Source organism: Anoplopoma fimbria, chromosome 21, assembly GCF_027596085.1.
Source record: "Anoplopoma fimbria isolate UVic2021 breed Golden Eagle Sablefish chromosome 21, Afim_UVic_2022, whole genome shotgun sequence".
Taxonomy (NCBI): Eukaryota; Metazoa; Chordata; class Actinopteri; order Perciformes; family Anoplopomatidae; genus Anoplopoma; species Anoplopoma fimbria.
The window spans coordinates 19,933,281-19,951,792 of record NC_072469.1 but is presented as its reverse complement, the minus strand read 5'-3'; the positions used below and the strand labels follow the sequence as shown (position 1 = coordinate 19,951,792).

The 18,512-nt window shown below is 41.5% G+C and overlaps 1 protein-coding gene across 1 annotated transcript in view; it reads left to right on the top strand.

Annotated features, from left to right (window-relative positions):
* The first annotated feature begins 382 nt into the window (after positions 1 to 382).
* The window catches only part of pola1 (polymerase (DNA directed), alpha 1), a 51,831-nt gene continuing 33,701 nt past the window's right edge, over positions 383 to 18,512 (top strand). Inside the window, exons 1-26 of the mRNA XM_054622698.1 lie at positions 383 to 515; positions 1,374 to 1,501; positions 2,221 to 2,317; positions 2,409 to 2,486; positions 2,603 to 2,715; positions 2,888 to 2,950; positions 3,306 to 3,407; positions 3,521 to 3,677; positions 3,764 to 3,929; positions 4,109 to 4,281; positions 4,369 to 4,481; positions 4,766 to 4,879; positions 4,965 to 5,039; positions 5,148 to 5,286; positions 5,387 to 5,541; positions 5,643 to 5,727; positions 5,879 to 5,940; positions 6,251 to 6,340; positions 6,477 to 6,593; positions 6,676 to 6,851; positions 7,093 to 7,222; positions 7,878 to 7,997; positions 8,087 to 8,177; positions 8,339 to 8,463; positions 8,719 to 8,868; positions 9,655 to 9,777. Of these exons, the coding sequence (XP_054478673.1) occupies positions 476 to 515; positions 1,374 to 1,501; positions 2,221 to 2,317; positions 2,409 to 2,486; positions 2,603 to 2,715; positions 2,888 to 2,950; positions 3,306 to 3,407; positions 3,521 to 3,677; positions 3,764 to 3,929; positions 4,109 to 4,281; positions 4,369 to 4,481; positions 4,766 to 4,879; positions 4,965 to 5,039; positions 5,148 to 5,286; positions 5,387 to 5,541; positions 5,643 to 5,727; positions 5,879 to 5,940; positions 6,251 to 6,340; positions 6,477 to 6,593; positions 6,676 to 6,851; positions 7,093 to 7,222; positions 7,878 to 7,997; positions 8,087 to 8,177; positions 8,339 to 8,463; positions 8,719 to 8,868; positions 9,655 to 9,777 (2,982 nt within the window). The 5' untranslated portion in view covers positions 383 to 475. The remainder of the gene's footprint in view (positions 516 to 1,373; positions 1,502 to 2,220; positions 2,318 to 2,408; positions 2,487 to 2,602; positions 2,716 to 2,887; positions 2,951 to 3,305; positions 3,408 to 3,520; positions 3,678 to 3,763; positions 3,930 to 4,108; positions 4,282 to 4,368; positions 4,482 to 4,765; positions 4,880 to 4,964; positions 5,040 to 5,147; positions 5,287 to 5,386; positions 5,542 to 5,642; positions 5,728 to 5,878; positions 5,941 to 6,250; positions 6,341 to 6,476; positions 6,594 to 6,675; positions 6,852 to 7,092; positions 7,223 to 7,877; positions 7,998 to 8,086; positions 8,178 to 8,338; positions 8,464 to 8,718; positions 8,869 to 9,654; positions 9,778 to 18,512) is intronic.

Genomic DNA, 18,512 nt, shown 5'->3' with positions numbered 1-18,512 from the left:
ATTGTAGATTAATATTGAAGACATCCAAACTATGAAGGAACACATGTGGAATTATGTGGTAAACAAACAAATGCTCAACAAACCAGAATATGTTTTATATTTCAGACTCTTCAAAGTAGTTGTATGAGAAGCTGTGTCCACACTTTTGACTGGTTACTGTATTTGTAAGAAAAATATGAATCTTCAGAGTATAATTTACCATTTCTGTCTCACAAACTGAAGAAATGCTGTACTTTATGTGTGGTCCAGATCCTGTGGAAGTTGAACACCACTGCCACCGTGCGGACAGAGCGGAGACAGCGCTTCAATCTGATTGGCTGACACGCTGACAGCGCTGTGTGACGTCACTTCCTGCATATGACTTTCCCCGGGAACGCGATTTGGCGCGGACTGTCCTCTGTTGTTGTGTTGACCCGCCGCCGCCGTGTTGAGCAGCTGTCATTGAGCAAACGTTAAAGGCAGAAAGGTTGAATTCATGGCTCCGGTATCAAACCCAGAGAAAGACATGGACGGCGGTGAGTCTCTCTCTCTCTCCCGGGGCTTGCTAGCTCGCTGTAGCGGGAAAGTAAAGGAGTTAGCTAACACATTAGCCAGCTAACACTCTCATTCTACAACAAGGGACTAGCTTAGGCCGTTGATACTGTGAGTGTAGTAAAAATAACTATATAAACTATCAATTAACCATCTGAGATTAGTGTTGCTAAGGCTTAATAGAGGATATTGGACATGGGTAAAGTTAACTTTAGTTTGCTGTCATTTTCAGACCTTGCTGTATCTCCACTGCATCTTTTCTGGCGCTGTGTGTAACATATAGTCATGAATGAGTCCTTGTGTCAATTACATTACATTACATTACATTACAGGCATTTAGCAGACGCTTTTATCCAAAGAGACTTACAGGAAGTGTATTCAACATAGGTATTCAAGAGAACTACTAGTCACCAGAAGTCATAAGTGCATCTCCTTTCTTAAACAAGCATCTTAAAGCATAAACCAGAGCAAAAGTATAGTGCAGAGGCAAATTACTACGAAAACAATAATTGCAACAGACTAATCCGAATATAGTAAGTGCTACAAACTAAAGTTAACTAAAGTTAACTTTAGTTTGCTGTCATTTTCAGACCTTGCTGTATCTCCACTGCATCTTTTCTGGCGCTGTGTGTAACATATAGTCATGAATGAGTCCTATTGAGGAACAATAAGTTACCAGAGTGCCTCTAAGTAGTGTTTTTGTGTTCAAAGAGCAGAAGTCAGGGCAAGATGTTGTGTGTCCTCAAAAGACTCCCTGCAAGTGTGACATGATTGCATTATTTGTGGGGATAAACAACCTTCTTCTGAGTCCCCATGTCGATGTGTCCCCCCTCTGTCCCTAGACGATGGAGGTGATGCCTGTGGACTGGCAAAGACTCGCTCCAAACGGGAGAAGAGAGAGAAGGTGGGGAGGAAGTCTGCGCTGGAGCAGCTTAAGAAAGCCAAGCTGGGGGAGAAGATCAAATATGAGGTGAGAAACTTGTATATTGTGCAGATGCATGGTTTACATACATACATACATACATACATACATACATACATACATACATACATACATACATACATACATACATGCAAATCAACTCAGTGTGAGATCGGTTAATGATTTCAGATCTCAGAGCCCCATCACTTAACTTTTTAGTCTCCATCAGCAAAGTTTTTACTTGGATCTACCGAGGACAAAATTGTCTTTATTGCCTCTGTTCCTGGAAGAAATTTGTCTGTCTATTAAAATTACTTCAGATTCCACTTAAGAATAAGCATTTTCGATCAAATATGTACTGAATTAAACAGTAGACTTATTTTTTATTTAAATGTTTCACATATGAGACTGTCTTTTATCACGAAGAGAAGTCTTCAGATTTAGTGTAACACATATTAGTCTAATGACAGATAATTAATTCACAGCAATTGTGATAATCATTAATCTAGTGTTCTCTCTTTTTGGTCATTATGAAGACTAAAATATAGATTAATTGAAAGAATATTCATCAGATTTTTGTTTTGTTTTAGTGTAATATTTATATAATCATCCATATATACATAGTAAGATTACAGATATTATATAATTTAAAAAGGTCTTAATCAATTTTTCTCTGCTTTTAACAGTGAATAGTGAATTTGGGTCTGATATTTATTCAACAAACCTTGTTACATAGTTCATTGCCAACTTGTGTTTGTGTTTTCTAGGTGGACGAATTGACGAGTGTGTATGAGGAGGTGGACGAGCAGCAGTACTCAAAGATGGTACGAAAAAGACAAGAGGACGACTGGATCATTGATGATGGTGAGTCTGAGTCTCCTGCTGTATCTGCTGTGGGAATATGTGTGACGGTGAGGTCTATTGTTAAAGTTTCTCTTCGCTTCTCTTCTCTCAGATGGAACTGGATACGTGGAGGACGGAAGAGAAATCTTTGACGATGATTTGGACGATGATGTAGTTGAAAACAAAAAAGGTAAAAATTCATACAGTATTGCATTGTAACAATTTATGTGTATTGTGATTGAGGGGCAATGTACAGTAAATAGTTTTGTACAAAGAGTGATGCTTTTGTTTTGTTTGTGTTTGCAGGAAAAGGTGCTAAAGGAGCAGACTCAAAGAAAAATGTCAAGAAATCGGCCGTAGCGAAGCCCAACACCATTAAGAGCCTCTTCATGAACAGTAATGTCAAGAGGCCTGCTGAGGTGTGTGTTTCTGCTGGCATCTTTGACATGCTTTGATGTTTGCTTTAATGTTACTAACTTTGCTCTTTGCAGATTTTAACTTAGAATAAAAGAGATGTTCTTCACTTTTTCCCTCCTCTTACCCCTTTTTCTGCTCGTGCATTGACCATAAGCATCATTTTGTCTCTTACAGAAAGACGTGGACCTTTCCAAAGATGACCTATTAGGAGACATCTTGCAGGACCTGCACTCTGAGGTTGGTACCGAATCTAGACAATGCAGAACTTCAACAGTGTTTCCCACAAATAACCCAGTGGTTGCTGCACATTGACATTGATCTTCACCTGATGTGTAATAAGTGAGCAAGTCATGTTTTCAATGGGATGAATAAATGAAGGGTACAAAGTGCTGTTAAAATAATTAAACCTGTCACCGTTCAGTCCTTTTACAGTCACACTGAGTTAATATGGTTTTGGCTAGTTTCTTAGTCAGCGGTGGTGACATTTTGTCATTTTTTCCTCCATTCATTCCTTCTCTACCTCTTCATTATCCATCCCTAATCTTGTTGTGGTATTTGCTTTTATAATCTCTCTCTCCCTCTGTCTTCCCAGAAACTGAATATTCTGACTCCTCCACCAGTGGTCACTCTGAAGAAAAAGAAGTCTCTTGGATCACCCATGAATCCCTTTTCGATCAAACCTCAGATGCTGAAGGTATCCTTAAACTTTCATATCATTGGAAGCGTCTGTAAACTACTTCACTGGCCAAATTATACAGTTTGAATTCAATAATTGTAAACTATTGTACGTCACTTATGTAATACCAGGAGTCACCATCAGCGACGGGGTTCAAGGCCAAAGTTATCAGGCCACCACCCTCTGACCCGACCCCCAGGCCATCAACCCGCCTCCCTCCCTCCGCACCTGCTCCTCCTGTAGAGAAGAAGAAGAAGGCCAAAGTGGAGGAGCTGGATGAAGAGGAAGGTAAGAAACACTGATACACCTCTGCTAGCTTTTTCTTGATTCTAGCAACAAGAATAAACATTCCTTTTATGAAAATGTGTTCTCAGTTAATGACACTCAGGCGTTTGATGAGGTGGACTTCGATGAGCCGATGGAGGTCGGCATTGAGGAGGAGACGCCTGCACCTAAAGATGATGCAGAGCTCTCAACTGAAGCAGCCGCGGTGGCAGTTAATGTGGAGCCCAAAGAAGAGCCTCAAGACCCGGTCTTAATGTAAGTCTTTTATCTGATTGTTTGCTTCTACTTTTGAAGGAAATATATATTTTTTTCCTGACTCAATCTTAAAATGCTGTACATAGATTCAATTTACTAAACTAACATGTAAGAAAAAATTATTCTACAAAGACGAAACACAAGCTTCAGTTGTATAGCATCTTTCTTTCTCTGTTCAGGTCCAGCAGGATCGGAATCTCGTGGGGACAGTATGAGGACGATGAAGTCAGCGAGGCTCCAGCTGAGGTACAGGTTGACTCCAGCCAACTGCCGCTGGTGGAGGGAGCAGACGGGGAGCAGGTTTTCCGCTTCTATTGGTTGGATGCCTTTGAGGACCCCTACAGCCAACCAGGTAAGGCATGCTCCTTACCATGAGTGAATTTATTGTTGTTCTGATTTGTAAAGCACACCCTGATATTTTAACTTATCTTCTCCCTAGGTGTGGTGTACTTGTTTGGGAAAGTGTGGATTGAGTCTGCCGAGTCTCATGTCAGCTGCTGCGTCACTGTCAGGAACATTGAACGCACCATGTACTTCCTGCCTCGGGAATATGTAAGTTTCCTGCTCTGTCTCATTACTGCCAGTATATCATGGAAACAAGATTACAGATCTTTAAGAAACAACCATTTTTCTTCCCCTTTATACTTTTTATTGAAAAACTAATGTAGCTCAATGAATCATCACTTTTTGTACAAGATATCTTCTCGTATTACTGTGATGAGAGGTGGGGTTACATGTTGAGATTCAGTGTCCATCAGTTTTTCAAATCACTTCAGATACGACTTTTCTTGGGAATTCTTGCAATTTTTTTATTTTTTTTGTGTTTCCATGAACAGAAAGTGAACACCAAGACTGGGGAGGTGACGGACACTCCTGTAGGATTGATGGATGTCTACCAGGAATTTAACGAACTCTCTGAGAAGTTCAGGATCATGAAGTTCAAGTCCAAGGTCGGTGCCAACTTTGGTTATTGACTGTACAACATGAATGTGATTTTCTGGCAAGTTTGTCACTCGTGCTTGTTTTTCTCTGCAGAAAGTGGAGAAGAGCTACGCTTTTGAAATTCCAGATGTGTCCACTCAGTGCGAGTACCTGGAAGTCAGATATTCTGTGAGTGGATGTGCACACCTTTCTAACTGTTACGTAGAAGTGGTCCAGGCTTGTATTCTTTTTTTATGATAACCTTTTTGACTATGTGGTAAATATTGTTTTTTGCAGGCCGAGTTCCCTGCACTGCCTCCAGACCTGAAGGGAGTGACCTTTTCCCACATTTTTGGAACCAACACTTCCAGTCTGGAGCACTTCCTCCTCAGCAGAAAGATTAAAGGGCCTTGCTGGCTGGAAATCAAGACGCCACGTAAGGAGGATTTTTGAATAACAGATTTAACATCTTTCTTTTTGTTAAACTTGATTTTGATTTGTATGAATAATTAATTGTATGTTTGTGTCCTCGTTAGAGCTGATCAGCCAGCCAGTCAGCTGGTGTAAGGTGGAGGCTCTAGCCCTGAGGAGTGACCTGGTAACTGTGGTCAGAGACCTGTCCCCTCCACCCATCACCGTCATGTCCATCAGCCTCAAGACTATCCAGAACCCCAAGACGCACCACAACGAGGTCAGGATGAACAGGATGAGTTTGTGTTATTTCATGGTTTGCTCAGACAAACTGAGATCCTTAGTGAGCAAGAACCTGATGATATAAATGTTCCTCTGCAGATTGTGTCCCTGGCTGCACTCGTCCACTATCAGTTCCACATGGATAAAGCTCCACCTCAACCTCCATACCAGACCCATTTTTGTGGTAATTTATTTAAACTCACATTATTGAATGTTTTCATTGTACTGCATGTGTGTAAAATAATCTCAAAACTCAATTGACAAGCAGAAATCTGAGAGAACGTTAAAATGATAAACGTTTTTAAAGTGTATTATTTTCTTTTTGTCTTTTACAGTGGTCAGTAAACCGGCTGACTGTATTTTCCCCTACGACTTCAAAGATGCTGTGAGGAAGAAGGTGAGTGGCCGAGTGGCTTAGAGCTCAGAAACAGGAACAACTTTCTCTTTATACTTTTAGAAAGATCAGTGGTTTACATATTTACAGAATATTTACAGATGGATTTTTAAATGACTGGGAACGATATTAAAAAAAACTATTCATATGGCGCTTAAATAAAATAATTTTCTACAGTATTTTACAGAATGGCAGTTTGGTTTAATTTCTACAAAAATTAGATTCTATTTGAGTTGATGGAGAATATCTTTAGCTCTATTTTTTCTTCATTGTATATGACAAAAAGATTGACGTGTTCCCCCTCTTCTGTTAGAACGGCAAAGTGGAGATAGCGTCTACGGAGCGGACGCTGCTCGGCTTCTTCCTGGCCAAGATGCACAAAATTGACCCCGATGTGCTGGTGGTGAGTAAAAGCTGTTGGCATAAAGTAATAGTAGTCAATTTGCAGAATCAGTTTCAGATAAATCATTTGCCCAGATGAAGGTGCAGGTTTCATCATGGTAAAAGTGAGTATAGTAATCCTGATTCGTTTCCTGCAGGGTCACGACATCTTTGGTTTTGACCTGGAGGTGATTCTTCAGAGGATCAACGTGTGCAAGGTTCCTCACTGGTCTAAGATCGGACGCCTCAGGAGGTCCAATATGCCCAAACTAGGGGTAAGAATAAGAAAAATGCCAAGGCAATATCATTTTTTTCTATACCATATTATACGTCACTAAGCGTCGTCGTACGTTGCAGGGTCGTGGTTCCTTTGCAGAAAAGAGCGCAACCTGCGGCCGTCTGGTGTGCGACGTGGAGATCTCCGCCAAGGAGCTGATCCGCTGTAAAAGTTATCATCTGACGGAACTGACGACACAGCTGTTGAAGATGGAGAGAGTCACAATCCCTCAGGAAAACATCAAGAATCTCTACAGGTTTGTTAACTCTTAAAAGGGCCGTTCAACCAAAGTAGAAAAACAGATGTGTGCTTCTGCATTTATTCAGCAACAGAAAACAATGACTCAGCACATGTCTGTCAGTAACTTCCTCGATCTGCTCTATGTAAAGTTTGAATTGTTTTCTCATTAAATAGTTTTTTGTTTTTGCCATACCTACACATGGACCCGAAAAACTGTGTATCCTGAAATATGTGTGTGTGTGTGTTTTTTGTATCAGTGACTCTCCTCACCTGCTCTACCTGTTGGAGCTGACATGGACTGACGCCAAGCTGATCCTCCAGATCATGTGTGAGCTCAATGTGCTGCCACTGGCCCTGCAGATCACTAACATCGCTGGCAACGTCATGGTAACACTTTATTCTTTATCTTCATTAAACAAACAACCACAGCCGCAAAAAATATATAAATATCTTTAAATGATATAACACAGCTACAGTCTAACCTTTTTGCCGGAACTCCAACAAAAAACGCAAATAACAATTTAAACTGCAGTCACTTCATATTATGCTGAATGTCATAATATTAACATCCAAATAATTATAATATATTATAATAAAATGCATCAGACTCTCTGGGGAAAAAAAAAAAGAAGCATATTAAACATATGATAAAAAACTGGTTTGTAATCGTTGATGATTTTGAATTCCAGGCAGCAGCTCTTCTCGCTCATTGTAAGGCTCAAAATACAGAAAATTGAAGTCAGAAACAAAATGGGTTGCAGACAAAAGCAAAGGCTTGCTTCTCCTGTGAATGAAGAAAAAAAGCTTACAATAAGCCTTTATCAAAGTGTGTTTCAGCAAGAACTACAAAATACAATACAGTGGTGTAAGATGGCATTTTAAACTTCAGTAACAGTGGGACACAAAGATACCATCACATCTGTGCCTAGCTTCAGGTTGGCTCAAGTTATATGCAACCTGTGATTTATGACTTTTCCATTTGGTGAGGTTATTTGCCTCCTTCTTCAATCAAACCTCACTTCTTCCTCTTTTGTCTCTGCAGTCTCGTACTCTGATGGGCGGCCGCTCTGAGAGGAACGAGTTCCTGTTGCTTCATGCCTTCCACGACAAAAACTACATCGTCCCCGACAAACCCTCCTTCAAAAAGACCCAGCTGGAAACGGTAAAGCCACACACGGCCTAATCTTTTGTAATGTACAGTCATGTGACGAATGTTTCATGCTCAATTTTCTCTTTGTTCCTGTGTCCCAGGCCGAGGGAGAAGACGATGTGGATGCAGGAAAAGGCAAGCGGAGGAAGAAGGCGGCCTACGCTGGAGGTCTGGTTCTGGATCCTAAAGTTGGTAAGTCTGTGTTTTTAATATGAAGTCTTCTTCTCTGTCTGTGTACATGTCTATAACCTCTCTCTCTCTCTCTCTCTCTCTCTCTCTCTCTCTCTCTCTCTCTCTCTCTCTCTCTCTCTCTCTCTCTCTCTCTCTCTCTCTCTCTCTCTCTCTCTCTGCAGGTTTCTATGACAAGTTTGTGCTGCTGCTTGACTTCAACAGCCTGTATCCCTCCATCATCCAAGAGTTCAACATTTGCTTCACCACTGTACAGAGGGAGGCTTACAACAGAGAGAAGAAAAAAGAGGTGTGTGTGGGTGTGCACTGTTTCTTTATAAGTTTATTGTAGAAGCTGGTGTGTTTTGGTAACTAAAATAATTAATTAATAAATGAACCAACCTCAAACTATTTACAGTAACAGACATGCTTTATAGATTGATCCCTATGACCTGGTACAGAGGTGTAAAGCAACACATCGTCGTCCCAAGCCTGAAGCTTTTTTTTTTTTCCCCACCAGAGAAAACTTCCAGCTAACTTCCAAATCTTGTGTCCATGGTAACAGGTGGATGGGTCAGAGGAGATCCCCGAGGTTCCAGATACAAACCTGGAGATGGGAATCTTGCCCAAAGAAATCAGGAAGCTGGTCGAGCGGCGTAAACTGGTCAAACAGCTGATGAAACAGCAAGACATCAACCCAGACCTCTACATGCAGGTACACACACACACACACACACACACACACACACACACACACACACACACACACACACACACACACACACACACACACACACACACACACACACACCTGCACACTGGAACACACTGATGCTCGGAACTGTTTAGGGTTTACAGTTTAAAGTGATACTGTGAACAAAAAAAAAAACTTAACTCACACCGGAGGCTTTGAAGGAGGCTATAGCAACTGTGTAGCTCTCTGCTGTGATTTTTGTATGTGTCCGTGTTTCTTCTCTGTCCATCTGTATGCTAACTATGCTCCAAACAGTCATTGTTTTGCCGAAGTATGGGGACAAAATCCAAATCACCAGCACAGCATGTTTATTCAGCCATATCTTCATCATCATCACACTAGTGTGCAGATGGACAGCAGTTGGACATCTTTGATTGCTTCATATTATCATCTGCTCTCAGCGAAGACAAATGCAAAAAGCTGTTTAGTAGGCGCATTGGTGATGTTTGACAAAACGGTCGACCATTTTGATTTGGATGAACAAAGAAACGACTCAAAACCACAAATTTTATGAAAAGACATGGTAACCACAACTATCTGAGGTTGATAGGCTTCATGGTGACAGGTGTGGTTAACCATCTAACCACACATGGTGAAGAACATCTCTGGCCTTGCACCTCCCTGTGATGTTTCTACTGTTGAACATTTTTACATACCTTTTTAGACGACTTGTAAACCCTGGAGTTATCAAGAATATTCAAATTCTGTATATCTGTTTGGTCTAATTTGAGTCCGTCTGTCCTTCAGTACGACATTCGTCAGAAGGCCCTGAAGCTGACAGCCAACAGCATGTACGGCTGTCTGGGATTCAGCTTCAGTCGCTTCTACGCCAAACCACTGGCAGCGCTTGTCACACACAAAGGAAGAGAGGTGAGTCAAAGCCGCACACCGCACATAAACACATTACTGACTCTGTAGCCTTTATGGACAGCCGGAAGATTTAGCTGCTTTTATAGCCAGTACCGATCCAAATATACAAATTCAGTTTATTGATAAACTGAATTTGTACATTTGTTACGGTATACAATTGAAGCACGCAGGGCATACAAAACACACTCGGCATTGATTGAATAATGAGGATATCCTTGAGGCCTTTTGTGATTTAGAATCTGGTAAATAGCAGAAAAGAAACCACTTCCACTTTCATCCACAAGAGGGCACTGCTACATCATATTTCACATTGTGCACCACTCCTTCTATTCCCTTTTCTTTCTGACTTCTTCCTCATCTTCTATTTCTGTTTTGGTTTTCTCACATTTGTCATCCTTTTCTCTCCACAAACTGATCTCTTCCTCACTCACCCCGTGTCCTTCCCTGTGCCAAATATGATTATTCCCTCAAGTTCATTTTGTCAGGATAAGACAATGTTGTGTTATCTGTGATATCAAAAGGCTCTGTGTAAGTATTTTCCAGTTACAAAATGCCACAGACACACACAAGAAGCTCACACTCTCTGCATGCAAAGTAAGGTTGTGTAATGACTTCTTTCAACACACACAAATGGAACAAATTGGCGTGCACGCTCAATAAATCGGCACACAGAGGCATGTGTCCTGCATGACACAAACGGCTAAATCTGGTATTGTAACTGAACACCACACACACACACACACACACACACACACACACACACACACACACACACACTCTCCCAGCCATGTCTGTCATAGTACTCATGTTCCTTTAATGAGCTGGAACAGTACACATCCTCAACAGAGGCGTCAAGCTTTGCCTCAGGGGAGTCCTTCATTAAGATCCCCTTACACACTCATTGTGTTCTCTAATAGAGGGCAGGGCAGTAACTGTGTGTGTGTGTGTGTGTGTGTGTGTGTGTGTGTGTGTGTGTGTGTGTGTGTGTGTGTGTGTGTGTGTGTGTTATTTTGTCACTCAGTTTGTGCCTACGGTCATGCTCGTTGTTCAGCTGACAGAGCTACTTTGTAAAAGGTGCACATTTGATTCTCTGGGACAGGTGGGAGTTTCTCTCCCTGCAGACTTACTGCTTGTATTTTTGTCAACAGCCAGAGGTGTCAAATGGGTTAAATACATTTTACCTCGTTCTTGCTTTATTTTATCCAGGACGTGGCACCACAAAGTTGGCCACATTAACATTGTCTGAAATGGTGACTTTGCTGCACTTGAAATTGAATACAGGCTTGTTAAACTAAATATCTATGATGGTTGATTTAAGTCTACATTCCTAATAGTAAAGGAGCCTTAAATAACATAAAAATGTTGTAATTGTAAACTGAATCAGATTGCTATTCTTTTTAAACTTCCACAAAAATAACACAAAATGTCCTTAAACTGCTCTTGTTGCATTATTTAAGTGTTAATTTGCATTATGGTAGTTTAAGTTAGTTTCATGTATAATGTGTTTCCATTCACATACCCTACAATAAGGGCTTGGTGATAATACAAAATAATAGTTTATCGTCTGTCAATGGAATCCTATCATAATTAAATCATATCGAAATATTATGATAGACAATTATGTAGTCTAAATTGATAATAACAAGCACATATTGACTACATTTTCTAAGAAAATTCTTAATTTAGTGAGGAAATACTCACTTTAAGTTTTTAGTTCCCACAGGAGTATACAAAACCATGTAGTTATCTGACATGACGTATGTCAGGATAGAAAAATTTGGCCACCTCGCCACCGGATTCTGCAATGGTGGAGCAACGCCGACACTCTGTTGTGGTCTTGTACACAGCTCTCTGTTCATGGCCGTTGTAGCTGACTGCAAATCTGCAGGCGGGCCTTCTTCTCATATGGCAAGCTATGAGAAAATGATTCCATTGATGTTAGATGATTTTTAGCAGGTGTTTAAGGGCTGCTGCCACACTTTCTTCTCCCAATCAGATTTGTGCCTCTGTTTGAGATGCTGGAATGAATTCAGTCGTGGTGCTCCTTTTTTATTTGCCACAGACTTCAGAAAAACTTTACAGCGGAGAGTGTTAACCTTTTAGGTTGGACGCTGAAGAAAACTCACCTCACGTTTACTTTGAAATATGGTAGCTCGGGGAAGCGGTGGTGGTTGGGTGTTTCAATTACCCAAGTTAAAGTGAATATAGATTTTCTTATTCTTTAAGCGTTATCCAACATAATTTAATAATTTAATGTTGAGAAACTGAACATGGGAGCAAATGGTTAAAACATAAAATGGAGAAGTTCAAAATATAAAACAATACACCCAGAGTCAGGTCATGGCATTCAAAGCTCGTGTGATTAGATGTAAATGCATGATTTAGAAAGATATGTTTTAAGATTTATGAGAATACTAGTCACTAGATATATTTACATTCAAATAGTTTCACATCATTTACAGCCCTTTAAACCTGCTGATGGCCTTCTTTGCCTTACCCAGTGTAATGGAGGAGCAGTTAACTGATTAGATAGGACTTCACTTCATTAGTACATTGCATACACTGGGGAGTGATATGACCGAATGGAGAGACATGCATCAAAAGGTCACTGGTCACATCTGAACCCACAGCGTTCATGGCACGGACCTCAACTTGCTGAGGTAGCAGGAGATCCCACTTTGCACAATCTTAGTGTTTTGTTTACTTTGTATCCATGATCCTAAACACGCATCTATTTATACTGCCGAAGCCCGACATCAACAACCAGGGCGTCCCACTATAAATGAGATGCTGTAAATAATATTTATGATAATTAAATACTCTGCAAAATCTATATTTTGTCATTCATTTGTTGGATATTCTGATCTAAATCTTTGATATCTGGTCCAGTTGCTCTAACTGGACTTTCATCTGACAAATTCAGTGCCATTTTACATAAGTACTCATGATCTACTATCAAACAGTGCTAATCATTTTTTTTGTTTGGATCAACTATGCGACAGTTCAGACAGTTTCTTTAAAGCCACAGAATATGGGCCATCAGACTCTGACCATACGTACACTGGCTGACTCGGGACAAAGAAGCTGAAAGCAGTTTGGTCCGGGCAACAGTTAGATACCCGTGAGCCAAGAAGTTCTTGGTAGTTTCCGACTGCAGCGAGCCAGAAAAGCCCGGCTGGCATTTAGTTTCTAGTGTATTTGTGGGTCCTGCCGTTTGCGCCCCGGCCCCCATTTTAATCGTCACATTTGCACTCTGCTTTCATATCAAGATTTAGGAGGCTTTTTATTTTTGTAATTGTAACACGTACACAGAGCGCTGCTCCGTCCGCGGTGTAAATCCCAACCCCTCCCACCCCCGTCAGCCGCGTTCCCTTCATCTGTTTGGACGGGTATACGGGTGAATGTGCATGTGTCCTGTGTATTTATTGATTGGCTTAGCTCTCATCTTTCTCTCACTCTCGTTTTAAATTGAGGCCTAACCCCTCTGTTGCAGGCTGGGGGGGCCACGCTGGTTTCTCAGCCCAGCGAGGGTGCAGACGAGGGGGCTCAGAGGGGGATGACAGACCCTTGGCGGTGGCTCTTCTGATCAGACTTGCCAAATTAAGGGGTGGGGGGAAGGAAAGCCCCCACTTAGCTCCCCTCCCGACTCCTGTGTGTGCTTCTTGAGTATGTCTTGTATCTGCCTGTGTGTGTTGACGTACATGTGTCAATCCGTGTGCGCGCACAAGTGCTACTGGCCGAACTCTGCCCTTTGTCGGGGGGACCATTTGTTGTGCCCTGCTCTGTCCTGGTATGTGTGGGTATTAAGGGGGGGATGATGGGTATTAAGAGGAAGGTGAAGGTTTAGGATTACACCGCCACAGATTGATGTCCCCTTCAACCCCCTCAGGGTTATTTTGGGTTCTTTTGTATGTTCGCCAGAGAACAGTTGGGTGCAGAGAAACCGATACGTGAAACACTGACAACTTACACGCATGTGTTTATAATAAGCTGATAAATGCATTTGTCATACCAGGAAGACTTTTATTGTCCTCCGACCACTGGCTGCTGTATCGCTAAACTTCAACTAACAGTTTCACTTTACAAATGGAGAGAATTAAATATAGAAAAAAGGAGGATTTTCTACAGAAGCAGTTGCAGGAAAAACTCTGCAGCATTTGGCTGGCTGTTAATGTGTTAATTTCCGATGCTTGTGTTAATGTTGTCAGTCATAGAAAATGGAGAAGTGTCTGTTAGCAGTCAAGGGCAACACAAAAGCCGCTCTGCCTGTAGTGTCTTTAAGATGTAAGTAAGGGCACAGAATGAATCGGCAGCTCCTTTTTATTCTGAGTTTTGCCACTTTTACATCATGCTTGGTTTAGAAGGCATGTAAACCTTCTCTTGTCTCCAGACACAAACTCTTTGTGTGTGTGTGTGTGTGTGTGTGTGTGTGTAAGTCCTCCTAATCGAGCGATGTTAACAACAGAGGCTGGGTTGAAGCTGTTGATTGTTGTGGAACGCCGATTGGTTTGACATTTGACCTCTTTGCCAGCAAATCTGACAACCAATAGCAGGTGTGTGTGTGTCCCAGGAAGGAGGACGACTCCTAAAAGCCATTCTGCTGTAATTGAGTCTCTGTCCTTGTGTTTAAAAACAGCCTGACAGGAGCTCGTAGTTCACATTTTTGGATGGCATGCAGAGTTAGGGCTCGAAGAGGGCTTGAGTAACGGAGCCGAGGGTGTGGAGAGGTCAAAGTTTGGTTTAGGTTAAACCTCTATGTGCACTTGTGTGTGTGTGAGGCTGCTTGTGCTTGTAATGAAGTCTAAGTAAATATTGTTGCCCCCCGGTGTCCCTCATGCAGGTTCTGTATCATTCCTCTTGTCTCTGGAATCACAAATCATTTCCCCAAATTAGACGCAGGAATACCTAAACCGCTCTATCATGTCTCGTGTGTATATGTGTGTGTGTGTGTGTGCGTCTGTCAATTGATGGCGGGTGCGAGTAAATGTTGTCCACATTTCTTTCATTCAGGGTCTCCATCTCTTCTGCTGTCTCAGATTCACATGGGTCATTTTTACATTTCCCCGAATTAGATGTAAGAATACATAAGCGTGTGTGTGTGTGTGCGTGTGTGTGTGTGTGTGTGTGTGCGTGTGTGTATGTGTATGCTCATGTCTGGGGAAATGAGGGCTGCATGTTTCCATAGGCCTGTAGTCCGTAGAGCTGGCTTTACTCCTGATAGGAGTGGACTTAACAAATAGTCACATGGGAGCAGCGCTGCTATTTTGGCCACATTAGCTTGTCTGTGAGGGCCGACAGTGGACGGGACGAGGCTTAGAATCCAAACTGAGACTTTAGTAACACCTGCTAATGAGGCCATGTGAGACCTGGCTAATGGCATGGATTATAATTCATTACGGATTGAGCCGATATGGAGTCCGTGCAGGGCCACCGAGAGAGTTGTAAATGAGACGACGATTAGAACGTGGTTTTATGTGAATTGACAAGGAGGTGATACATATGTTACTTCTATTAAAACCTAAACGATTCTCAATAAATGATGTACTAAACTTGATCCTCTTATCTACTGAACTGCATTTATGCATATGTGAACTTTAAAATATAGCAGTGAGTTTAACTTTTACTCCACCTTGACTGTGTAGGCCAGGGAGAAAGATGTAACTTGCATAACATATACAAACCTGCAAACCTTATTGTGAGATTCAGAGATAATATATATATATATATATATATATATATATATATATATATATATATATATATATTATCTCTGTTTTGGTCTCTACCAAGTCTTGAAAGAAATGTCTGTTTGTTTTGGTGCTAAATGCTCCAGTTTTTTCAGCAGCTAGTTGCTAACTCTGTCCGTCTTCTGTTCGGTGCTAAACAGGGAGGCGGGAGTGAATCAAATCACATTGTCATTTGTGATTGCTAATATACCAAAAACATGTTAATGACAGACACTTTATACTGTGCAATGACAAAAGTAATGTCATCTTCACCAATAGCCTGCTATCTGTAATACCACACTTTAAATGAGCTCATTGACTTTACTGCACACTCATTATTTGGTTGTAAGGCAACGTTTTAAGAATTCACTGGTGACAACTTTGACTGTGCCACGGATGAAGTGACTCATCAGGTTGTGTCCCTTTTAGCTATCGAAGTGCCACATTTTTAATTGAGCAGACAGCAGGAGGATTGTTGTCATTGGCGAGTTATTTTCGATGAGCGACTGCGTTTGTGATCTCAGCCGGTTGTATTAAATCAGACAAAGCTTTACGACAGAGTGACCCTACCAGTAGCAGACATGAGAACACAGCAATGGCATTTGCCAGAAGGATTTTCATTCTTCGGCTCTGTTTGGAGGTGTGTGCACATGAGAGCTCACACTATCAGAAGAGATACTACGTGTGTGTGTGTGTGTGTGTGTGTGTGTGTGTGTGTGTGTGTGTGTGTGTGTGTGTGTGTGTGTGTGTGTGTGTGTGTGTGTGTGTGTGTGTGTGTGTGTGAACTCATGCCCCCTCCTCCAGCCCAACACCCCCCCCCCCCCCAGCTCTGACAGTGGTGTGTTCCTCCACAGGTGCTATTTCAGTCGGCCGACTGTCATCCCAAAATGCTTTTCAGCTGAGTGCTTTTCAAAACAATCGTCACTGGTGCCCCAGGCTCTTTTTACAAGGGTCCTCTGCCGCACTGAGGTTTAACATGCTGCCTCTGATCTCTGGTCTCTCTCTCTGTGTGTGTGTGTGTGTGTGTGTGTGTGTGTGTGTGTGTGTGTGTGTGTGTGTGTGTGTGTGTGTGTGTGTGTGTGTGTGTGTGTGTGTGTGTGTGTGTGTGTGTGTGTGTGTGGAGGGGTATCACTGTATTATCTTTATTGCCTCCTTTCAATCTGTAAAACCGTTTTGTCACTCATCCGGTGCAGATCAGTTAAAACCCATACTCTTATTTAAAATGACAGCCTGGCAAAAGACAAAAAGATATTTTGATGAGGAGGCGGTGGAGAAGTGGAATGAAATACATGCGAGCGACATCACAACAAGACACATAAATCCCTTCTAGATAAGGCCGGCAAATGGCTGAGCAGCAGCTGGGGGGAAAAGCCCAGATATCACAACAAGGCTGAACCACTCATCAATTAGCATGACAGAGTGCAATATCGCAGAGCTAATGGGAACAACTCGTACAGACGAGCAGGTGCACACGCAAAGACAGGAGACATTGTTAAAAACACACTGAATTAAAGGGATGGGAGCTGGGAAAAGTCAGTTTTACAGTGAGATATTAGGACTAAGTATTGGAATTTTGATGGTGTTGTGATGTAAAAATATCAAAACCCAATTTTATCTCACTCCCTCCAACTTATATCTGCTCTGAAAACTTGTGTTCAGGTTCATCCGGCTGCACTACAGTCAGCTGGACCAGCTTTGTCTCTCATCATGAACCTGTGGTCCTGTAGTTGTCTCTTCTCGTTCCCTCCATGGCAGCTTTGAGTGTTACCGACTACAGTAGCACCACTTAATCCAACTACATCTTTTAGCAACATTGGCAGGGTCAGATGCCCCGAAGTCTGTGTCCTCAAGTCTCGAGGCACATTGTTGGGTACATTATGTTTTAAAAATGGGGGAGTACAAAGTGAATATGTCACCTGTAAGCTGTGCAAGTCAGTGTTGAAATACAGTGGGAACACTTGAACTGTCCGCGGCGCTCTCATGTACTACTGTCAGGTCCTAGCTACGGACTGCAGTATCTTGAAGCTGCCTTTAGCTGCAAGTTGCAAGTTCATCTTAAATATTTTTTAATGTCTATTAAGTTTAGTAGGATTGCAATTCTTATGAGTATTACTTGCATGTAAGTTAGAAGTCACAGACACAGATCAAGATGGCGGATGTCAGACCTTGTGACCTCATGCTTATTGCTCTTGGTTCCTTTGTAAAAAGTCAGTGTGAACATGAAGTAAAAGTCAGAAATGTATCATTTATTCCCTTCAGTCTGAACCAAATGAACAAAACTGGAAGTGTGAAAGTGCCCTAATTCTTGGCATTTTTTAAAATGCAATTAGTTAACAAAGCTTAAAAACCTCTTGCAGCCCAAAGAAGTCAAAGTGATACCGGAGCACTTAGATATATTTTGTGGCCTGAAAAAGAAGGACGAATTAGAGTAGCGAATAAAAGTGTTTTTAAAAAAAGAATCTTCTGTCCTGATCCTTCACACCGCGGGGCACTTGTAGATGAACTGCTCAATTACTGTCCAGACTAATTAACACCAATGAGCTGAGAAGTGAAAGAGGCAGGAACATAAGAAGGTTGAGTGATGTTTAACGATGTGACAAAGAGAGGAGATTTAGTAATTGGAGGATTTTAACAGATCGTATAGAGTCGTAGAGATTGTATTATGGCAAACGAGAGAAGAAGAGATTTACCTTGACTTGTTGTGAATACAAACTATTCAAATTGGACTAAGAGAAAACTGTCTAACCATACGTATCAGGAATGGAGAGATATAAAATCCTCACAACTTAAAGATATATTTCAATGAAGTTATTAATTTGGACTTCTAAATGCAAGACAATGGTGAATCATAAATTCCCAGAGCTCATGTTGACTTATTCCCATGTCTGGTTTAATCCGACCACCACTTTGTATTCTAAAGAAATTAAGTTTACAATCAAAGAAGAGTAGAGTAGAAAAACAATGACATCCGACAAGCTTAAACCAGTGAAGTTATGCTTAAAAAAAATC